General features: G+C 42.0%; 1 protein-coding gene across 2 annotated transcripts in view; it reads right to left on the bottom strand.

Annotated features, from left to right (window-relative positions):
• The window catches only part of POMT2 (protein O-mannosyltransferase 2), a 38,056-nt gene that overhangs the window by 7,469 nt on the left and 12,197 nt on the right, over nt 1–18,390 (bottom strand). Inside the window, exons 10-21 of one of the 2 annotated variants that reach the window (XR_007204054.1) lie at nt 17,744–17,810; nt 16,860–16,932; nt 15,285–15,363; nt 14,364–14,515; nt 12,607–12,698; nt 10,123–10,199; nt 8,895–8,966; nt 8,621–8,680; nt 8,336–8,441; nt 7,216–7,356; nt 6,439–6,553; nt 5,686–5,905 (exon numbers count right to left, since the gene is read on the bottom strand). Coding sequence is in view for 1 of the 2 variants with exons in the window: in XM_048305469.1 (XP_048161426.1) it covers nt 5,800–5,905; nt 6,439–6,553; nt 7,216–7,356; nt 8,336–8,441; nt 8,621–8,680; nt 8,895–8,966; nt 10,123–10,199; nt 12,607–12,698; nt 14,364–14,515; nt 15,285–15,363; nt 16,860–16,932; nt 17,744–17,810 (1,140 nt within the window). In the remaining variant the exon portion in view is untranslated. Of the gene's footprint in view, nt 1–900; nt 5,906–6,438; nt 6,554–7,215; nt 7,357–8,335; nt 8,442–8,620; nt 8,681–8,894; nt 8,967–10,122; nt 10,200–12,606; nt 12,699–14,363; nt 14,516–15,284; nt 15,364–16,859; nt 16,933–17,743; nt 17,811–18,390 lie in introns of those variants that run through there. The other variant, XM_048305469.1, reaches the window with a different exon arrangement.

Here is an 18,390-nt window from a genome sequence, read left to right as displayed (position 1 = left end):
GAACAATAGCCCTGATCAGACAATATCCGAAGACCAGCTTGCACTGTGTGAAACAATACAAGAAGTCAATAGGCTTTTCAGTAACCATTTAATAGCCTATTGTATCACCCTGTACAGGCCACAGTCCAGTTCCTAGCTGCCCTGGCTGCACTTCAGTAGCCCTCGGAACATGTCCAAACTGACTGGTTGGCTCTCCTCCAGCACTCATCTGGGCATCAATGCATAGTCCCAGATAAGGTGGCTGTTTTTTGGTTCTTCCCATCTAGTTCCACCCCAAGCAACCCCTTATTACACTGTACTCAAAAGCATACCCCAGCCCCTCACTACAGCCTTGTATAAAGCCAGAATCTGATTTTCAGTGTTTCAGTTTTATTACAGATTCCCGCATTTAGTTCACAGCAAGGGCCTCATTTGTACAAAACTGTGCACCAGTCTGGCGTTATGAACACCGTTATGAACGGACTGAACACAACTTACAGAAAAATGTTGGGTTCCTGAATGAAGTGCTTGACCTGTCAGATGAAGTGTTGATAGGTAACTGTCAGAAGCTTGATGAAAATACCCATTAAATGGACCTATTATACCTATTGACAATTTACCACATCTTTAATAGGGAGAAATAAACCCGCTTCAACAGACAGTACTTTATTCTTGTCCAAATGTACCAGTTTCACTTTCTATTGTGCTTACGAACACATTGCTTGGATTGCAGTAAAATCTGATCTCCTAGAATTGCAGTCCAGCAACACTTGTGTGCTAAAAGCTGATGTACATCATCACTATCCTAGATTAAATTCTTCAATGGGTCCATTTAAAGTTCACGTTGTTACTTCAAGCATGTATGTGAGGAAGAGATGAAAGGGGGAAAAAAACCCACCCCAAGACCTAGACAAAAAGAGATTGCTTTAAAGAAGAGATATTTATTACAAAATTAAGTTCCAAATTCTACCTCATTTTTCATTATCACCTGTACAAAACACATTTATAGCTCAAGGGAACATTCTGCCATCTACACCATACGGTACAGTAACTGCACTGTAGTTAGAAGAATTCAGTTCATGGACAGATGCACGCACGCACCCACCGGCTGCATTAGTAAGAAAGGTCAGGATATAGGACAGAAGTACAGAAGAACCCCTCTCACTGTTGCTCCAAACTCTTGCTTAGTCAGGGGCAAGTTCTTCAAGGATGGCTCTAAACAGTGTCTCTTGTAAAACACAGTAAGCTCGCTTGGCAAAGTTTTATGATCAATTACAAATTCAGCAGGAGTGGTATCTATGCTAATATGTCACCACTTCAGATATTACTCATGATAACCAGAGCCCTTGACATCCAAGTAAAGAGCATAAAAAAGTTTAAAAAGTGAAGCAACTTGCAACCAACAACACAACCAAGATCTTGGTACTTCAGAGAATTTTCAGTCCTGACTGCTTGCAGCCCACAGCCCCGCCCCAAAGCGAGTATGCTACGGAGGTGGTGTTCTTATCCTCAGCCTTCCTTTCCCAGCAGGGAAGAGCCTTATGTTGTTCTAACAGTCCACACGTTTTTGCTTTCACGACACACTTGCCCATGTGTGGGGTTATGGGGTCACTTGCTGTAAAGGAGGAAAAAAGCAACCTTACCTACATTCCTCAGCCAGCAGAAACACAGGGCACTGCTAAGGAGGTTTTCACATTGCCAGCAGGACCCTGAGAGGAGGAAATAGTGCTTGTGCAGAGTGCCAACCCAGAGGCTCACTCAGTCACAGCATGGAAGGGAAGCTGCTCAGCGCGGCAATGGAGAATTTCAGGTAAATGCCTTGTGTTTCCATGTTAACAGTTGGTTTGCTCTCAAGTCCCTTAGAAACAATTCTCTGAGGGATTCAGGAGGGATGGGAGGCAACTATCAAGTAACACATGTTTACCTTTCCATAACAAGGTTCTGGTTTTGCTCTCAGTACATGTGACAGGTATTCATCCACTCAGGCTACTACAAGATGTCCTGTCCTACCCCTTGTTCCAGCACCTGTACGAAATGGATGCATAGCCCAAAAATTGGGGAAAGCAAAGACATGTCCTGTACTTGGGTATACTTCAAGAACCAGAAGGAAGGAGGAAGATATAAAAAAGTATATCCTATCAATGCCCTTTGTGCATCAATCAGCCTTTCCTATCAAGATGCAAAAAGAAAACCCTATACAGACTAGAGAGTGGTGGTGGCTCCCAGGGCTGCGAACAATGACGGCAAACAGTGATGACACAAAGTGCTCCACCTGGACCAAGAGCAACCTTGGAACAGAAATCTCCATTCAAATCCTCCTCAGAGTCACATCTGTGTCTCATAGCATGAGTAGTCCAGTTCCTGGAAATAGGCCAGTCCCTGCTGCTGGAATAGATGTGTGCGTATCGATGTCCTGAAGCGACTGTTAACAGAAACCTTTTAAGATGGATGGATTGCTTAGGATAATGCTAGATGAGCCTAAAGGCCCTCTATCTATCCTTCAGAGACTCAAGAGTTGAAAATAGAGTTTACATACAAAAAAGAATTTGAAGCAGGGAACGTGGCAGCCTGCAGCTTTTTATGATTTGAATCTATGGATACGGTTTGATGAAATACATTGTGAGTGATAAAAGGAGCCCTGTCAAGCAAGGTTCAAAGAGAGCAGCTGCTCCAGAGAACAGCACCTTTTGGCTTTAGAAAGCACCGTCAGCTATTTTCCACACGACTGGAGAGGACAACTAATGAGCAGCTTTCAAAATGAACCTGCACTCATTCCACAAGCCCAACCGGAAAAACTGAACCAAAGCAGCCCAAATTCCATCCTGAAAGTGAGGAGTGCCTTGCACCCACTGCCTCATGTCTGCACCACTCAGAGATTTCAAGACAGAGTCAGGAAGGGAATCCAAATTATTGTATTTTATTGACCTCACAAAATATCAGTTACTATTATCTTTCAGCAATGGCCTGACAGGTTTTGTTTTAAGAAGCAAATACTGAAGGTCAAATTCTAACTAGAATAATTTTTCAGTATTTCTCTCCTGAAAGAAGACAGAGCTGCATCAATTTACACTTACTTGAAAACTCAACCCTTGGAGTCCAGAAGGTGCAGAGGAAATGTCTGCTTTTAGTCTTCAATGTAGACCTTTCAATCCTTTTAACTCCAGATCAAAAATAAAAATTCTGCTGGAAGTTGCTCCCCCTTGTGGAACAGCTAGATTTTTTTTTTCACTGTATGTCTCCACCCCCTTACCAGCACACAAGACCTAAGAAATAGATTAGTCTCAATGCCAATCAAATGCTCCCAAGAGAATTTCTGAAGTGACAGACCTAAAGAAAAATAAACCTTTTGTTTGTATTGAAACAGAAGCTGGACTTGTGCATAGGAAGGTGGGATGGGAGCATGACATTTGCTGCCTTCAGCACTCAGCTGCCAATCCACATCCAAAAGATTATTAATAATAAAGGATGGAGGGACCCTAGCCAAGAACAGACTGGTTCATCTTCCTCAGGCAACTCCTACAAAACTGACCCCTTCATAATAACTGAAAAAAACAAAGTTACTAACACAATTTTTGCATTCCCAAGGTTTAATCTGATGAATAAAGAGTGTTAGAAACTGTAATTCCAAAACACTCACGAGCTTCCTAGATTTTTTTTGTTATTAATGCTAAGGGGATGTGCTGGAAAAAACTCTGCACTTTAAATCATGGCTTTTGCCAGCTCTTCTGGCAAATCCTCCCCATGACAATGGACTACCTTAGGAAAAGCTCCTATTGAGGACAGCAATGTATTATAAAGTCAATAATCTCACCAAGAGCAGAAGATGCTGGATCACATTGCTACAAGGCAGCACTGCACTGTCTGCCTTCCACATTGCCAACAGTTAATTTGCTGCTGCTGTCAGATCTGGCAGATTCTGAAGAAGTTTGCAGCCTTCCCCCACATCCTTCTTGCCTATGTATCACCTCTGTGAACTCCTGGCTCATGCAGGTAGGAGCACTTCCTACAATAACAGGTGGAAAATAATCATCAAACCCAGCGGCTAATTATTGCAGTGACTTCCCACCATGTATAAGCAGCAGGTGATCAACTCAAAACCTTTAGAACCAAAAGCACAGGTCCATCCCATCTGAGCTAGCACCTATAGGAGTCATCTTCTGGAGAGATGTGACATACCAAGCCAGAGCCTTACAAAAGCAAGCAGCTGCCTTACTGAACAATGCCACGGATCTCTACCAAAGAAGAATGAAAGCAAGTCTGACTGGAGTCTAGTCACGTCCCTCCCCCCACCCCGCACAACTATGCTAATGCAGCCCTTCTGTGTGGTAGGAAATGTACTGGAATCCAAGATTTGGTAAGAGAAATAAATGCACAGTCCATGTTTAAAGGCAGACACATGCACCTGCTGCTCTCCCTCTACCTGTAATTTTGATGCAAGGCTGTGAAGCAAAGCAAGAACTCTGAAATAGAAGGCATGAGTTCATTGAACATACACAGAAGAGTTTTTCAAGTATTACTTCTTGAGATAGGAACACAGCTGGGATCTAAGTGTTGTTCACGTTGGATGCTACAAGGTAGCAACTTGAACTGCGACAAGAAACTGACACTGGATGAAGAACAGGAAATAGAAAAAAAGGGACATCAATAAAAATACACCTAACACAGGACGAAGGCACCTGATAAATCAAATTCTTCTTTCTTTGAAGGGGTGGATTCAACATCCAATGGCTCCTGACACCTCACAAAGAATTTTTGCCTGGCCTCACATTTCCTTGTCATTTGATGTTCAGCAGTCTAGAGAAGGAACTTGTTCAATATGGGAATACACTGAGCAGATACTTTGGCACCAGCAGCCAGTTTTGCAGATGCCACATTCATTGAGGTGAAGCTTTCCCTTAAAAGCACAGGCACTGGCACTGAAATAGCTGGGAACAAAAGCTGAGTGACAGCTGTCTGTAAGATTTCCAAGCTATCATTACAGTCTCTAGTACACCGCCATGCTGGTCTCCACAGTGTACTGGAGCTGAAAATAAATCACCTGCCATTTCCACTGTAATTTCTTTGGCAGCTTCAGACAGAACTGGAAAGAAGCTACAAAGAGCTGAACTAGAGCAGTCTGGCTCTGGAAACAGGCCTGCTAGGTGAGTTGTTTAAATGATTAAAGGTGACCAGAAAGCAAGGCAGTATACAGGGATAAACAATTTCCATCTCTGCAGAGGGCCTGTGAGACAGGCAAGGCACAATGGCTCAGGAGATTTCAAATAGACCCTTTCAGTCAAATTTTTCAAAAATTCAGGGTCGGAACAAAAAAACCTACAGACAGCCAAGGCAGGTAGAATGAAGGTCCCCAGATACAGTAAAAAAAAAAAACCTCACCATAAGAAAAGTTGTTAATCATGATAGAAGTCCTATAGTGCTTCAAACTGTAGTAGTGCTTAGATTACAAGAAGGAAGACACACAAACACATGGAGTGTACATGCAACCGCAGACAGCCTCCAACTTGTACCGGTCTGGCTGCTGGAATGCCACTGCTGTTTGACTGACATGTACTGCGTCAAAGAATTAGCATTTAGGCAGCCAGTTGTCCATTAATATAACCTAAGGATTCAGGACATGAATCTTTTAATTTAAGGGGACCTTCTCATCTTCTGCATCTTCCAATGCAGGCAGTGCAAACAAATGCCAAAGCTACAGGGTTACTATACCCCGAGTTCTCCAGAGAGGGCATTTTATAGTCACATGTCTTCAAAGCACCAGAATGAGCCTGACATGCAGTAGACCTCATGCTTCTGATCCGCTGCTCCCAGGCTTCCTTTGCTCTAGAACTCCCAGGAGTCCATCCACCGGAGCCCTGCCATGGGACTGTTAGGGTCGGAGGCCATGGGTCCTATCATCCCATAGGACAGCGGATGGAAGAGGTAGAAGCTGTGGAAAGAGACCAAATGCCCATCAAACACAGCAGTTTTCTGTCTCAAGAAGTTCACAGCCTATGGGACCTTTCTCCTTGGGCTGCTCTAAGTTCTACTGGGGACCTTCTAATCTCTGCTGAACCCAATATACACAGTTTTATCACATGTGGTATTTTCTCTTAGAACCTAATAAGACTTACGACAACGAAAAATTTGCCTGTATTTGAGGAATATGTCACCATCACGGGGATTAGCACCACAAACCACTGAAGGGTGGGTTTGCAGGAGCATAGAGTGTTCACACTGTGTGCTGTGACAAAAGAAAGATTCCCTGCAATGGAAAGATGTTCTTTAATGCATTACTGGGACACAGATGCTGAATCTAATCAAATTTGAGGGTTTAGGATTGGGCTTGAGGGTGTCTGATAAATTCAGCAGAGAAGAGAAAAGGAAACAAAGGCTAAGGATAACGAACAGGCAGCAAAGTTTCTATTGAGATGGCAATTGTCACACATTCCATGCATGCAAAGCTCAGCTTTCAGCACTCACCTGTACAGGATGAGCAGAACCAGTGCCAGGAACCCGCCTCCATATACCTTTCTAGCTGTAGTGCTGGGTGACAGGAACCCAGCACAGAACTTCAGTAGTGCATCCCAGGTGATTCCTAGGAGAAGGAAGAGGTAGAATTCAGAAGAACAGAGCTGCTATGTTCAGAGACTAGGCTGACGAAACTCTGTTAACACCAGAGGACCATGTCAATTTTTAAATTCATTTACCTTGGTAACCTTCAAAACCATAGAGATTGTTTTGTATTAGCAAAGGTTCTTTTTTCCTACCTTTCCATTTGAATAAATGCAAAAGAGATCTGGGCCCCCGATGCTAATGAAGTTGGTCTAAAATCACAGGAAAAACTACCAAAGCCAAATTATGAACAGACATGACAGAAAAGTGGGGGCAGCAAACAAAGAGGGAAGTAACTTATATACAAGAATCTATAAGAACAGTGAAATAGCAGAGAGTAGGAATCCCATCTCTAAATTTAAATGCCCTAAGCACTAGACATGACTGCCTCTTCAGGGTGATAACAAAAAAACGCAACCAAACAAAAACAAACAAACAAACAAAACCACCAAAAAAAACCAAACAAAAATTGGCACTGCAGCTGCTTTGTGAAAAACATTTTGACTAAGTCAATGCTTTCAAGCACCTTGCATGAGCAAACATAAAGCCTATAAAAACAATAAACATTTTAGTCAGAAAAACATTCAATTTAACAGCATATCACCTTTTCCCCTACCTTGTCTTCTCCAAGACTCTAGTATTTACCTGTCAACATGCTGGAAAAAAGCATGGCAGGAAAGTAGTGGTGGAAGTAGAGAACTCGACCCATCATAAAAAAAGGGAGGTAATGAAGGAGCCAGCCCAGTGTGATCTGCCCTCCACCACGTAGCACAACTCGGGACAGTTCTGGAACACAAATAAACAGACTTCAGCAGAGAAAAACTCAGCTACAGTTCCTATTTGCAAACCTTAACACACTAAGTAAACTCAACAGGAATGATCTTTACAGGAAGTCACGTATTGGTCTGGAATTGCTTCAAGCCTCTGCAACACCCTATCTGCATTCTTTATAAATATACAAGCACTCTTCAGGAGGACAGTTATCAGAAAAGATACACAAAGCCCTAAGCCTCAAGGCATGGCAGGAGGTTGACCACCCTCTATGTTAAGACCAAACATGCAGTTTCTCAGAATGTGCATCAGACTAATCAGGTGATTCTGGTTTCTGATTGTTTTCATTGTCTCTGCAACAAGAGCCATCCAGATGATCACTTTGTCAGCCCTTCCTGGAAAGAAGTGGTGCCTAGTTTTCAGAGCCTGGGGAAAGGACTATGAGCTCTGGTGTCTGTATACAGCTTAGCCAATAGCTTATTGTATAAATGAGAAGTTTCCCATCACATTTTAGAATTGACTTCCCACAAGGAGATCTACAAAATGAAGCAACCACTGATGTAAACTGGAATGGTCAGAGTATGACTAACTAGGGCTTGTGAAAAGCTCCATAACCTTGGCAATGGACATAACACAGGATCATTTTGTCTCTTCCATTTGTCATTTGCTTTGCATAAATATCAGAAAATATTTCTTGTCTTAAAACACTGTGCATACTACAGAGTACAGGGCACATGCAAAGCTTGAGAGCAGGACATTGATTAATTGGCCTGTACCCCTTGCGGCCAATGTAAGTAGCTGTGCACTGCTTTTGTAGAAGATCTGTGGTGTTCACTATTAAACTACAGATATGAAGTTCCCACTCTTTTCCCTGTGGACACCGCTTGATAATCCAAGCTCAGTGGTTTCCAACCCTTGACATAAGAAGTCCTCCCATCCACACACTTTTAAGGTGCCTGCAAAAGGCATTCATGAAAAGGAAGACTGACCTCACCTTTGAGTTCAGACGTCAGTTGGACACCTCTCTTCAGAGCCACTGCAGTGCAAAGTGTTATCAGAAGATATAATCCAATAGTGACCAGATTTAGCCACCAAATCACCTACACAAGAGAAAAAGAAAGATTTGGGACTTTATGCTGGACATGTGCATGTGACATGCAAACATTAAGAGTACAATAAGAGAGACAGTCCAAAAGGAGAAGAAACACTGTCATTGGCAGAAGCAAGACTAAGCTAAAATTTGCTAGACATTGGCTTGGAACCTCCCACTCCAACTTACCGGGTTTCCAAGCAAATAAACCCGATAATCTGTCTCATTGACACCAGAAAAACGCAGTCCCTGAGGAAAGAGATCAGAAGGGAGAGAAACAGATACTCATCAGTCCAGTTTGTATTTTGCACAGTGTTTAAGGTGGGACAAATTCCCATCCATGCATCTCAGGTGCTACAAAAGAAAGCTGACAGCATCTTCAATGCAACTACAAGGTGTTGTGCTTCAAAAGGCACTGCAAAAGCACTTGAAAATAGAAAGGACAATGGATTGATCGATATACCTGGTAGTTGATGGGCCAGTGCCAAGGTTTGGATGTAACTTCATTGTCCTTTGGTTTGAGGCCGCTGTTTCCCTGCAGGTAAGTCAACATAAAATTTAAATAAGCAGGCAGTTATGCTGCAATGTCTGGCCAGAAATGTCCATGTACACAAACATACATCAATACTCTTCCTGAGTGAAAGTTCTTTTTTGACCTACATAAACACATCATCTTCCACAATGGTCACAATTAGGACTATGAATGTTTTAATACTACTGTGCAAGTGAAAATGGGTTTTGGGTAGCATAAGGGGCAGTATTCTCTTATTTCTCTTCTCCAGCTTTTCTGTCACTGAGGATACATGTTGCATAAGCAAAACCTTTTTTTCATTAAGAGACTAGTGTGACAGGTTTCCCTCCACTATGAAAGAAAAGCCTCAAAGATTATTCCCATGGAAACTCATGCAGGTGCTTCCTTACCTGAGACAGGATTATCACTAATTGCCATGGAAACACTTTACAAGTACTAACAATAATGTGCTTGACTACTTTTTTCCTCTTTAAAATCTGAGAAGAGCTTCACAAACAGTAGCAGAGAAAACCCCAGACTCCCTTCTCAAAATAGTAACTTCTTATTCTTCAGATGAAGAATTGAGGAGCTGGAAGCAGAACAGCTGTGGCCAAGTGTACAAAGAACAATCATGGAAAAGGACTGCAAGAGCAGTCAAACTTGCAAATATTAAATCTGCTCTTTTTAAATATATATATATATTCAGAGATAAAAAGTAAACCAGAAATCACAGCTCCTTGATGAACTTGAAAAATATCAGAAGTTTTCCATTTTCAATCCAAACACTTACTGTGCTTCTAAATTCTGTTTAAAAATTCTGTTTAGCTGATTTTTCTGATTTTGACCACAGTAATATCCTCCTGCCTCACAAATACTAATTTTACTTTAAGCCTTACAAGAAGGTAGGGAAAACATTAGTAGCTACATCACACCAACAGCAGATCCAGGCATTAAGCCTAAGGCTTCCAAAGTTTGACTTGGACGATTTAGCTCCAAGACCATCCTTTTTTCTAAGTATAAATTCAAGTAGGATTCAAGTAGGTTGCTTGGGCATGTAAATTCTGCCCTAGCTTGCAGCCATCACCCAGATCTCTCAGAAAGTGCTATGTGGTTTTTTTTTTTTTTTGAATGCAGGAGAGAGGAGGAAGAAAATTATAATTTAGAATCAATGATATCCTACCCGGATCATAACCATGTGGGATTCTAGCAGAATTTCTGCAAAAGAAGGCTTCAAAACATCCAGGCTGATATTGGGCACTTCAAAAAAAGAGAGAAAAATAGATTAGAAGTTTGTATGGTTTACTTTTATTTGCCTTTTTTATAATAAACTAAACTCTCTCCTCCTACAACAAATCTACTTCCAGAACCTCTTTTAATTCTCTATGCAATTTATTCATATTCTAAACACAGTGGCTTGCAGTCAAAAGTATCCCCCAGTGAATTTTACAATTGTTGCACTCCTCAATTTCCTCCTTTACTTCCAGGAGCAATACAAAATAGATAAAAGTCCATGAAATAAATAGATTTGTATTTCTGGCTGAAATTAGAGACATACTCTTCATAGCCTGCTGTTTATCTGTAAATGAGCCATAAGTATGGGAATGTAAAATACATTACAACAGAAGAGGAAATTATACAAAGTCAACAGCCCAGGATTTTTCTCCCTTGGTTGCTTTCACAGGAGGAAGAACAGGAAGAACTAAATGTTTTAATAACTTGGAACTCAGCCCAAGTCACCTGAAACTCATGGGATGAAAATTGTGTTAAATAACCCAGGCCAGTTGAGCCTGTGAAACATATGTAACTCCTGGATGAGGCTGCAAGGCCCACCTGTGCAGTGGTTTGGTCCAAAATACTCATTACTGTTTACCTTCTGTGGTAAGAACCAGGAGAAAAGCAAAGCAGGCACAAAACTTGAAAGAATATAAAGAAGTTTATTAACAGACCTAAAAGAAGAAAGAGGGGAAAAAAAATCATACTACACCTTCAGAACACTTCTCCTCCCCCCCACCTTTCTCCCTTCTCCCACTGACAATGTAAAAAGACAACCCTTGAGATGTTCAGTCAGTTTACCACTTCCGTAATACCCTTGTTCAGTCCATTTAGGAAGAGGAGTCTCTCTTGCCCATGCTATGAAAACATTATCACAACGAGACAGCCACCCGGGTTGGTTCTCTGCTCGCATGTGAGTCCCTTCCCCAACTTGCAGCTTTTCCACAACTGCTTTCAAGGGTCCATTCTTGAAGTTTTTGGGGTACAATCTTAAGGTTGAGCTGTTCAGAAACAAAAGTTCTCTTCATCCATCTCTGGGAGCATTTCATCTCTAAGAACAGAGGCCCTTCTCCTTCCCTGGGAGCAAAGGGTCCTCCTCATCTTCATCTCTAGGACTATCTCTGGGAGCATCTCTAGGAACAGAGGTCTTCCCCTTTCCATGTGGAGTAAGAGTCCTGATCGCTTCCATCTCTCCCTGTTCAAACTTGTCATCGAATTACAGCTGCTTCAGCATCTGCCTATCTCAGCGCAGGTGCTTTTGCTCACAAGTACAAGCTGAACGCTCCACCCCCCATGCCTTCATGAAATTACAATGGGTACTCTGATACATCATAGCTTTACAACAGAATTTCAGCTTTAAGCATCTCCCCTTTCTCCTCCCTCAGGTTTTCAGCTCTTCCCAGCACTAAAAGGGTTAATCTCACCCAGGCCTTGCAGCTGGAATTTCGCTTATCGCTGTTGGTCACATGATCTTTGCTGGACAGCAGGGCAGCTTCAGCTGAATCTTGGCTGCACTGGAGAGGGGGAGCCGGGCTGCTCTGTCTGCACGTAGCAGGACTGTGGGGGTTCCACGGCTGGAACAGGTCCATCGGCTCCAGGATGGCCGTGGCCCGGCCCAGCCTGGCCCGAGCAGGGCCTGGGCTGGGCCCGCTGGTCCCCACACAGGGCCCGCAGCCACCTGTCCCAGCACCAGAAACAAGAGAGGGCTCTGCCCAGAGTTTGTCTATTCTTAAGTGTGGATCACAAAGGCGGTCAGAATTTAAGTGGCTTAAAAAATTGTCCATATTCAAACTGGCCAGCTGATAGGTTCTGTCAGGTCATAGAGGAGATGTAAGCACCCCTTTGCAAGAACATCACTTCTGGGACTATGCTTTGCTAACCCATGACAACCTGTCATTACAGGCAAACTTAGATCTCTGTCACACACTATTCATTTCTTGATGGTACTGCAAAGTCATTATTTAGCACACCCCCAGTAAGAGAAGGAAAAAAAATACACCAGAACAGAGTGGATCCTAGCTTTTCAAAAAAATCTTTGAAATATATATGACACACTCATATCAATGACAACAATTCCCAATTAAACAATATTAGAAATAACAGCCTGTACTGGAGTGCTTTTTTAATACATTCATACCTCAAAATCCTTAAAAAAGTCTTTATACTCCCACTACACTTCAAGCATTATCACCAGCTTCCAGTACAATCAGTGAAATAGAAAAGGGCTCTACATCCCTGCACAGGCTCAAGTTCAGCGGGTTTGCACTTAAGCTGGGAAAGATCACAGGCATTTCAAATGCAGAATGCCAGTTACTGCTATCTGATACCTTATCCCTTCCTTTAACAGCAAGCCAAGACACACCCTCAAAGGAAAAGGAAATAAATTACTTACATTTAGGGTTAATATGATCTTCAAAGTTCCAGAGGGAATTGGGTGTCTCCTTCAGGTATGGTGTGCAGGTGACTTCCACTTGTTCCCAGCCCCTGAGGATCAGCAGAACAGTTCACCACCACCCCACAGAACACTCAAAACTTCCATTTCATGTCTAATTTTTCCCCATTTACCTTTATACTTCTCTGTAACGCTTCAGCAGTTGCATTCTTACATGCTATGAGAACCATGTAGAAACCAAAATAGATCTGCAAGGCAGTTGACATCAAAATCCCACAGAACAGTTGAACCACATTTCTCACTTTCTCACCTAAAAACCCCTAGGTCCATATATAAACAGTGGGATTTTTGAAAATTATGCACCTTGCCAACTAGAAACTACTTCCAATTCAACCCTTATAGTCCCTTCAAAGAAAACCACCATCATCAATTTAAGTAAACCCATACCTACAACAACTGTATTACAGAAACAAAACAATTACCTTAGAAGATACCAATAACTGCTCTTTAGTCTGTCACCCTATGTCTAGTAGGTCACATCAAAGACTTTGGGAGAAAGTGCATCAAATCTGGCAGTAATATGACAGATTAATAAGGAATTTTCTATCAACCACCACTTAGCAAATTTCACTAATTAAGTAATCCATTAAATAATTACTATTAAATTCTCTGAAGGACAGTGATTATTACCTTTTAAATATAAAAAATATAAAAATCTGATATACTCTAACCATCCTGATTTGCAGTTAACAAGCATTTTTTCCCTTCAGCTCTTACTATTATCAGTATTTTGTGGCAATAACTTCAACTCACATAGTAAGTTGTTAGTGGGAAAAAAAAAACCCCAACTCACAACCTTTTTTGAATGCTCTTGATGGAAACTGGCTTTTTTTTTTTAACTGAACACATTATTTACCCATGAGCCCAGTTTTATGGTGACGTCTAAGTGGCATTTGCACTCTTGGCCATGCAGGTGCCAGAGATACCTGCCTGCTCTCACTATGATTCAGCATCCACAGGATTCCTTACAATGTGGTTTTACCCCAACACAGTGAAGGGAAACCTAGAGCAGCAGAAAAGGAGGCAGCTCTCAAAACAGCAGCAACATGACATGACTGCACAGCCTCTGCTTCAGGATCCATGTCAGCATCCCACACAGTGCAGCTTTACAGACAGGGCAGCTTCTTGGGCATGAGCCTGGATGTCTCTGCATACACCTCATTTTAATGATGAAGATATAGAATTCAAGGACATACAAAACCCCGACCCCTGCTAATAGCAGCTTGTAACCACTGCCTTGCTTCAGATGCTGCATGCAAAAATGGCAGAAGGTCTTCTAATCACAAGGTAAATTAATACCAATAGAAGGCAATTTTGAAGATTATGAACTAGGGTATGAACTGCCCCAGTTTCCAGTGATATTTGCAAACCCCAAGCTAAAAATGGGAATTAAAGAACGTGTCTGTCATCCTGTCCTGGCCTTACCAGAGGATGAGATCTATGTCCATGCCACTCTTGGATCTCTCAGTAAGGGATAATATTTTTCAGAGCCATATACCTTCACTGTAACAGACTGCATAATCCTAACCCAGATCTTCCCCTCTGGGCATAATTTTAGCACTTGCTAGTTACATTTTTATTCTTTTAGAGAAATAGAGGAAATGCGGTTATTGCTTAGTCTAAAAGTACCATTGAGTAAAGGAACATGTCAGCTCAAGGCCTTGCATCCCCTTGGATGGGGTTTACAAACTATTTACCATTTTGGCAGAGTCTTTCCAGAAGAGCCCAATATACACCCTGTGGCCACATGGGTTAGCCGGACCTGACTCCGCAGGACTTTGATGAGCTTCCCAGTCTTTCTGCCTACCACTTCAATCCGCCAGAAGTCATTGGAGTCTCCTGTTCCATTCTGTCAGGCAAACATACCATTGGAGAAAAAAAAATTACAAAAACAGAAAAAAGAAATGAAAGAATGCCCAAACTAGAAGACATACAGAACTGAAGCACTGCAAACAGGAAATTCTGAAACTCTACTGGGGGCAAAGCTAAACAAACTAGCCCAGACCACCCTCACTCAGAGTTCAGAGGAGAGATTCCCCATCAGGAAGACATCATTCTAGACATAAGCAACCACTCACAAATATATCTCTATCTTTCCAACCTTAATTTTGTTTGCTTTCAATTCATTCTTGACTGTAGCTCAGAGTTACAGCATAAACAGGGGTAACTTGGCTGCTTCACAAAAGGGGTTTAGGCAACAGATCTTTGTGTTTAGGAATTCAGCCCTCAAAGCAGATTTAATCTTCGTGATTCAAAATTCTGTCATCATTCTGTCAAAAAAACACTTGTCGATGTGACAAGGCCAAATATATAAAATAATACTTGTCAGAGCAACTTCAAGGTTGCTCAGTTTGTCATTTCTGGAGCTGAATGCTGCCAAAGCTAGACTGACAGTAAAAGTTTAGATTTTTTTTTCATCTGTGTTCACATTAAATAGACCTTAAATATGAGATAACTACATCATATAATCATACTACACCTGGTTTTTCCTTCAGGATGGGAGATGTCCATCTATCATCCTGGCTAACAAACTAAAAAAAGCAACAATAAATCGCCTTGGCATTATATGAACTCTCCCAAAAAAGAAGCAGCTTTTGTTTTATCTTGCCTTCACTTACTATTCCATAGCCAGTGACCTGAAAATGCTTCCTTGTCAGGGGAGCCTCATGCTGGTGACTGTGCAGATTTCTAGAAGTTCTGAAATGAAATTAAAAGTCAAACCTTTGAACCTTGTCAATTTGTAATAAGAACATTGGTTTGAGCCACTCAGAGATCTGCCAGTACTCTAACCACTGAATTCCAGCTGAGGGCACAGCACGATGCAGCCTTAACAGGATGGGGGACATGAAGTGAAACCGTCAATTCCCAGCATGTGACTCTGAGCTTATGCCACACTGGGCAGTGACAGAAAAGGATGACAGCATGAATAAATCCAACCCTCAAACTACAATCTACCACCTCTAAAAGGAAAAGAGGTTTGTTTCGTTTTGCTCTGTTGTTTTGGTTTTTTTTAAATTAACAGTAAAAGTGTGACAAACAGACCTGTCTTGTAAGAAGAAAAGCAAGATCCTGACCTTTTGCGATTATCAGTTTTGCTTTTGAGGGGAAAGATTGTGCCATTTACGGGGAAATCAGTGGCCACCATTTAGCACCAGCACAGTGCAGACAAAGAGCCTCCTACCCTGGCAGGTTCTGCCAACTGCGGCAACCAGAGAAACGTGGCCATGGCCCACCAGTCCTTCCCAAAGCCGCTGGCAGTGCCCAGCGCGCTGCCGCCGCCCGGCCACATCCGCACGGACGTCTCTGTCCCGCAGGCTGGGCCACAGCCCGGCCCCGCCGGATCCTGCCACGGCGCAGCCGAGTCACTCCCGTGCTGGAGACCTCATCGGGACTCAACCCATTTTGCCTAATCAAGATTTTATCATCCTCATTACCGTATATTTGATAGTAAACTCCCAAATTAAAATTTTTTTTAAAATAGTCTTATAATCATTTTGGAAACCTAAGCAATGATTTGTACATATGTCATACTGAATACAGTACAACATGATTTCCAGACTCACAAGTTTAGAGGTTCTGTTAAGAAATCAAAGCTGTGAAAGCACAGAGCATTTTGGCATAGTGACATTAGACTAGACAAAGACCAAATATCAAGTCACTAGGGTTCCCCTGCTTCCTCTTAAGGTATTCCCTGCAGAGAGGGAAGTGTCCAGCTTCCATTTTCATCCGAAGTGCTATGATCTCAGTGCTCTCGAGAATTTCAGTGGGTGGGTACTGCCTATGAATATAGGAACAGGATACTTGCAGTACACTGACAAAAAAACCTATACTCTTTTTGCCTAGCAAATTCAGCATGGAGACAGGGAACAGAATGAGGGCTTTGAAATTGTTTCTCTGGAAGAGTTACCCTGATTATCACACCTCACACACCTGAACAAATCTCCGTGCTGCTTAGGTAGGTATTTCTAATAAATTGTGTGGCTATCTTGAAAGTTTCTCATTTAATAGACACTTTTCAAAACATTAACCATAAAAGAAAAACTCTACAAACCTCACACTGGAAATTCAGATATACAGATACCTCTGTCACACAGCCTGCCTGTGCTCATCTAACCATAATCTCCAGCAGGACAAGTCTCCTACCAGTTCTATTCAATCACACAATCTCTTTGAATCCCAGAAATCATCCTTACTCTTTATGTTCCAGACGAATAATATCTCCGTGCCTCACAAACTCCACAGGGCTTGAGGGGTCAGACAGATCTGCTGAAGGAAGATGAACTGATCATATCAATGCACTTACAAACTTACCAGGGTCTTAGAAAGTTTCTTGCTGATACTCACGCCTCAAGCAGATAATAAAGCAAAAATAAAGTATTGTGTTGACTCTAAGCCTGGTGTAAAACATTGTTCTAGACTCTAACCCTGAGAGCTACTCCAAAGAATGTGAATTATAAATGACTCTTGCAACACTGATTATAATTTTTCTTAGATATCTATGTTATTTACATTTTTTGCTGTTTAGACAATTCTTGTTAATTTTTATAAACACATGTGGCAGGTAAAAAAAGGAAACTGCCAGACCAAGCATGCCTCAGCCTCACACACTACATAATCTAAATCAACAGCTTTCCATACAAACCACAGATCATCACATTCAGTACTCTTATCTTGTCCCAAGCAATCATCCACAAAAATCTGTCAAACAAGATGTACCGGATTGTAACAGAACCCAACTTCCCCAAGACTCCTAGCCACAATAACAGACTGCAAAAAATATTAACTCAGTTCACACTAATTTCCTCTCTGCTGTTATTTGCACACCTACACAGCTGAAAAATTGTCAATGCAACCTTCAGCTAAGAAAAGCTTATTTACTTCAGCTGTACAATCTGGAGAAGAACCAAAAACACAGCAGACACACACAATGTAAATCAAGATGGAGACAGCTTCCCCTTGTTCTTCCTCTTCTCCCTCTCGTAACCATGAAGGATACTCTGCCCTGGAAAGAACTCAGAATATTTATGTGAAAAACAGAAGCAGCAGTTATAAAAGGCACTTTACTGGTATTTGTTACCTGTATCTGAATCATGTTTCTTTATAATCCACAGGTTATTCAAATCTTTATGTAAGTAGGCAGTGACCTGAAATGACAGGATTAATTATTTTACCTAACAAGAAAAAAGTTGTTGATAGCAGTCACACATTCACCAACAAATCAAAGCCCCAAATGCACCAACAACACAGAAATCCTGGGATTACTTTTCTGACAGTGCCCCCTAGGAAACAAATTATGGGCCACTGCTTAACCCAGATGACACCTCTTAGCCAGTATATAGCCCATCCTCAGAAGCACTACACTTCATGGCAGTTCACATGCACCATGGGGAACAGTCTCCAAACACAGTCTGACCTCCTCTCACCCTATTTCAGAGGCTCCTTCTACAACAACAGGATATCCACACCAGAACTCTTGAATAATCACTGACCATTCTCTGAACCAGGAGATGGAAGCAGCACTGTTTTTACAGACAGTAGAGATTTGACAACAGGATTCAGCGATAACCCGTTACAGCCACGCATGCTACACAGCTAACCCTTGCCAGCCTGCTCAGCCTCACACAGAGTAACTACATCTACTGCTACCATGGACATGGGAGACCATCTTATTCCAGGGTGCTGCTCCCCAGAGCATGTGGAACTGTACTTCCTTTACCCACCCTA

Source organism: Corvus hawaiiensis, chromosome 6 (assembly GCF_020740725.1).
Source record: "Corvus hawaiiensis isolate bCorHaw1 chromosome 6, bCorHaw1.pri.cur, whole genome shotgun sequence".
In the NCBI taxonomy this organism is placed as follows: Eukaryota; Metazoa; Chordata; class Aves; order Passeriformes; family Corvidae; genus Corvus; species Corvus hawaiiensis.
The sequence above is the reverse complement of the archived record's forward strand: the minus strand, read 5'-3'. Positions and strand labels throughout refer to the sequence as shown.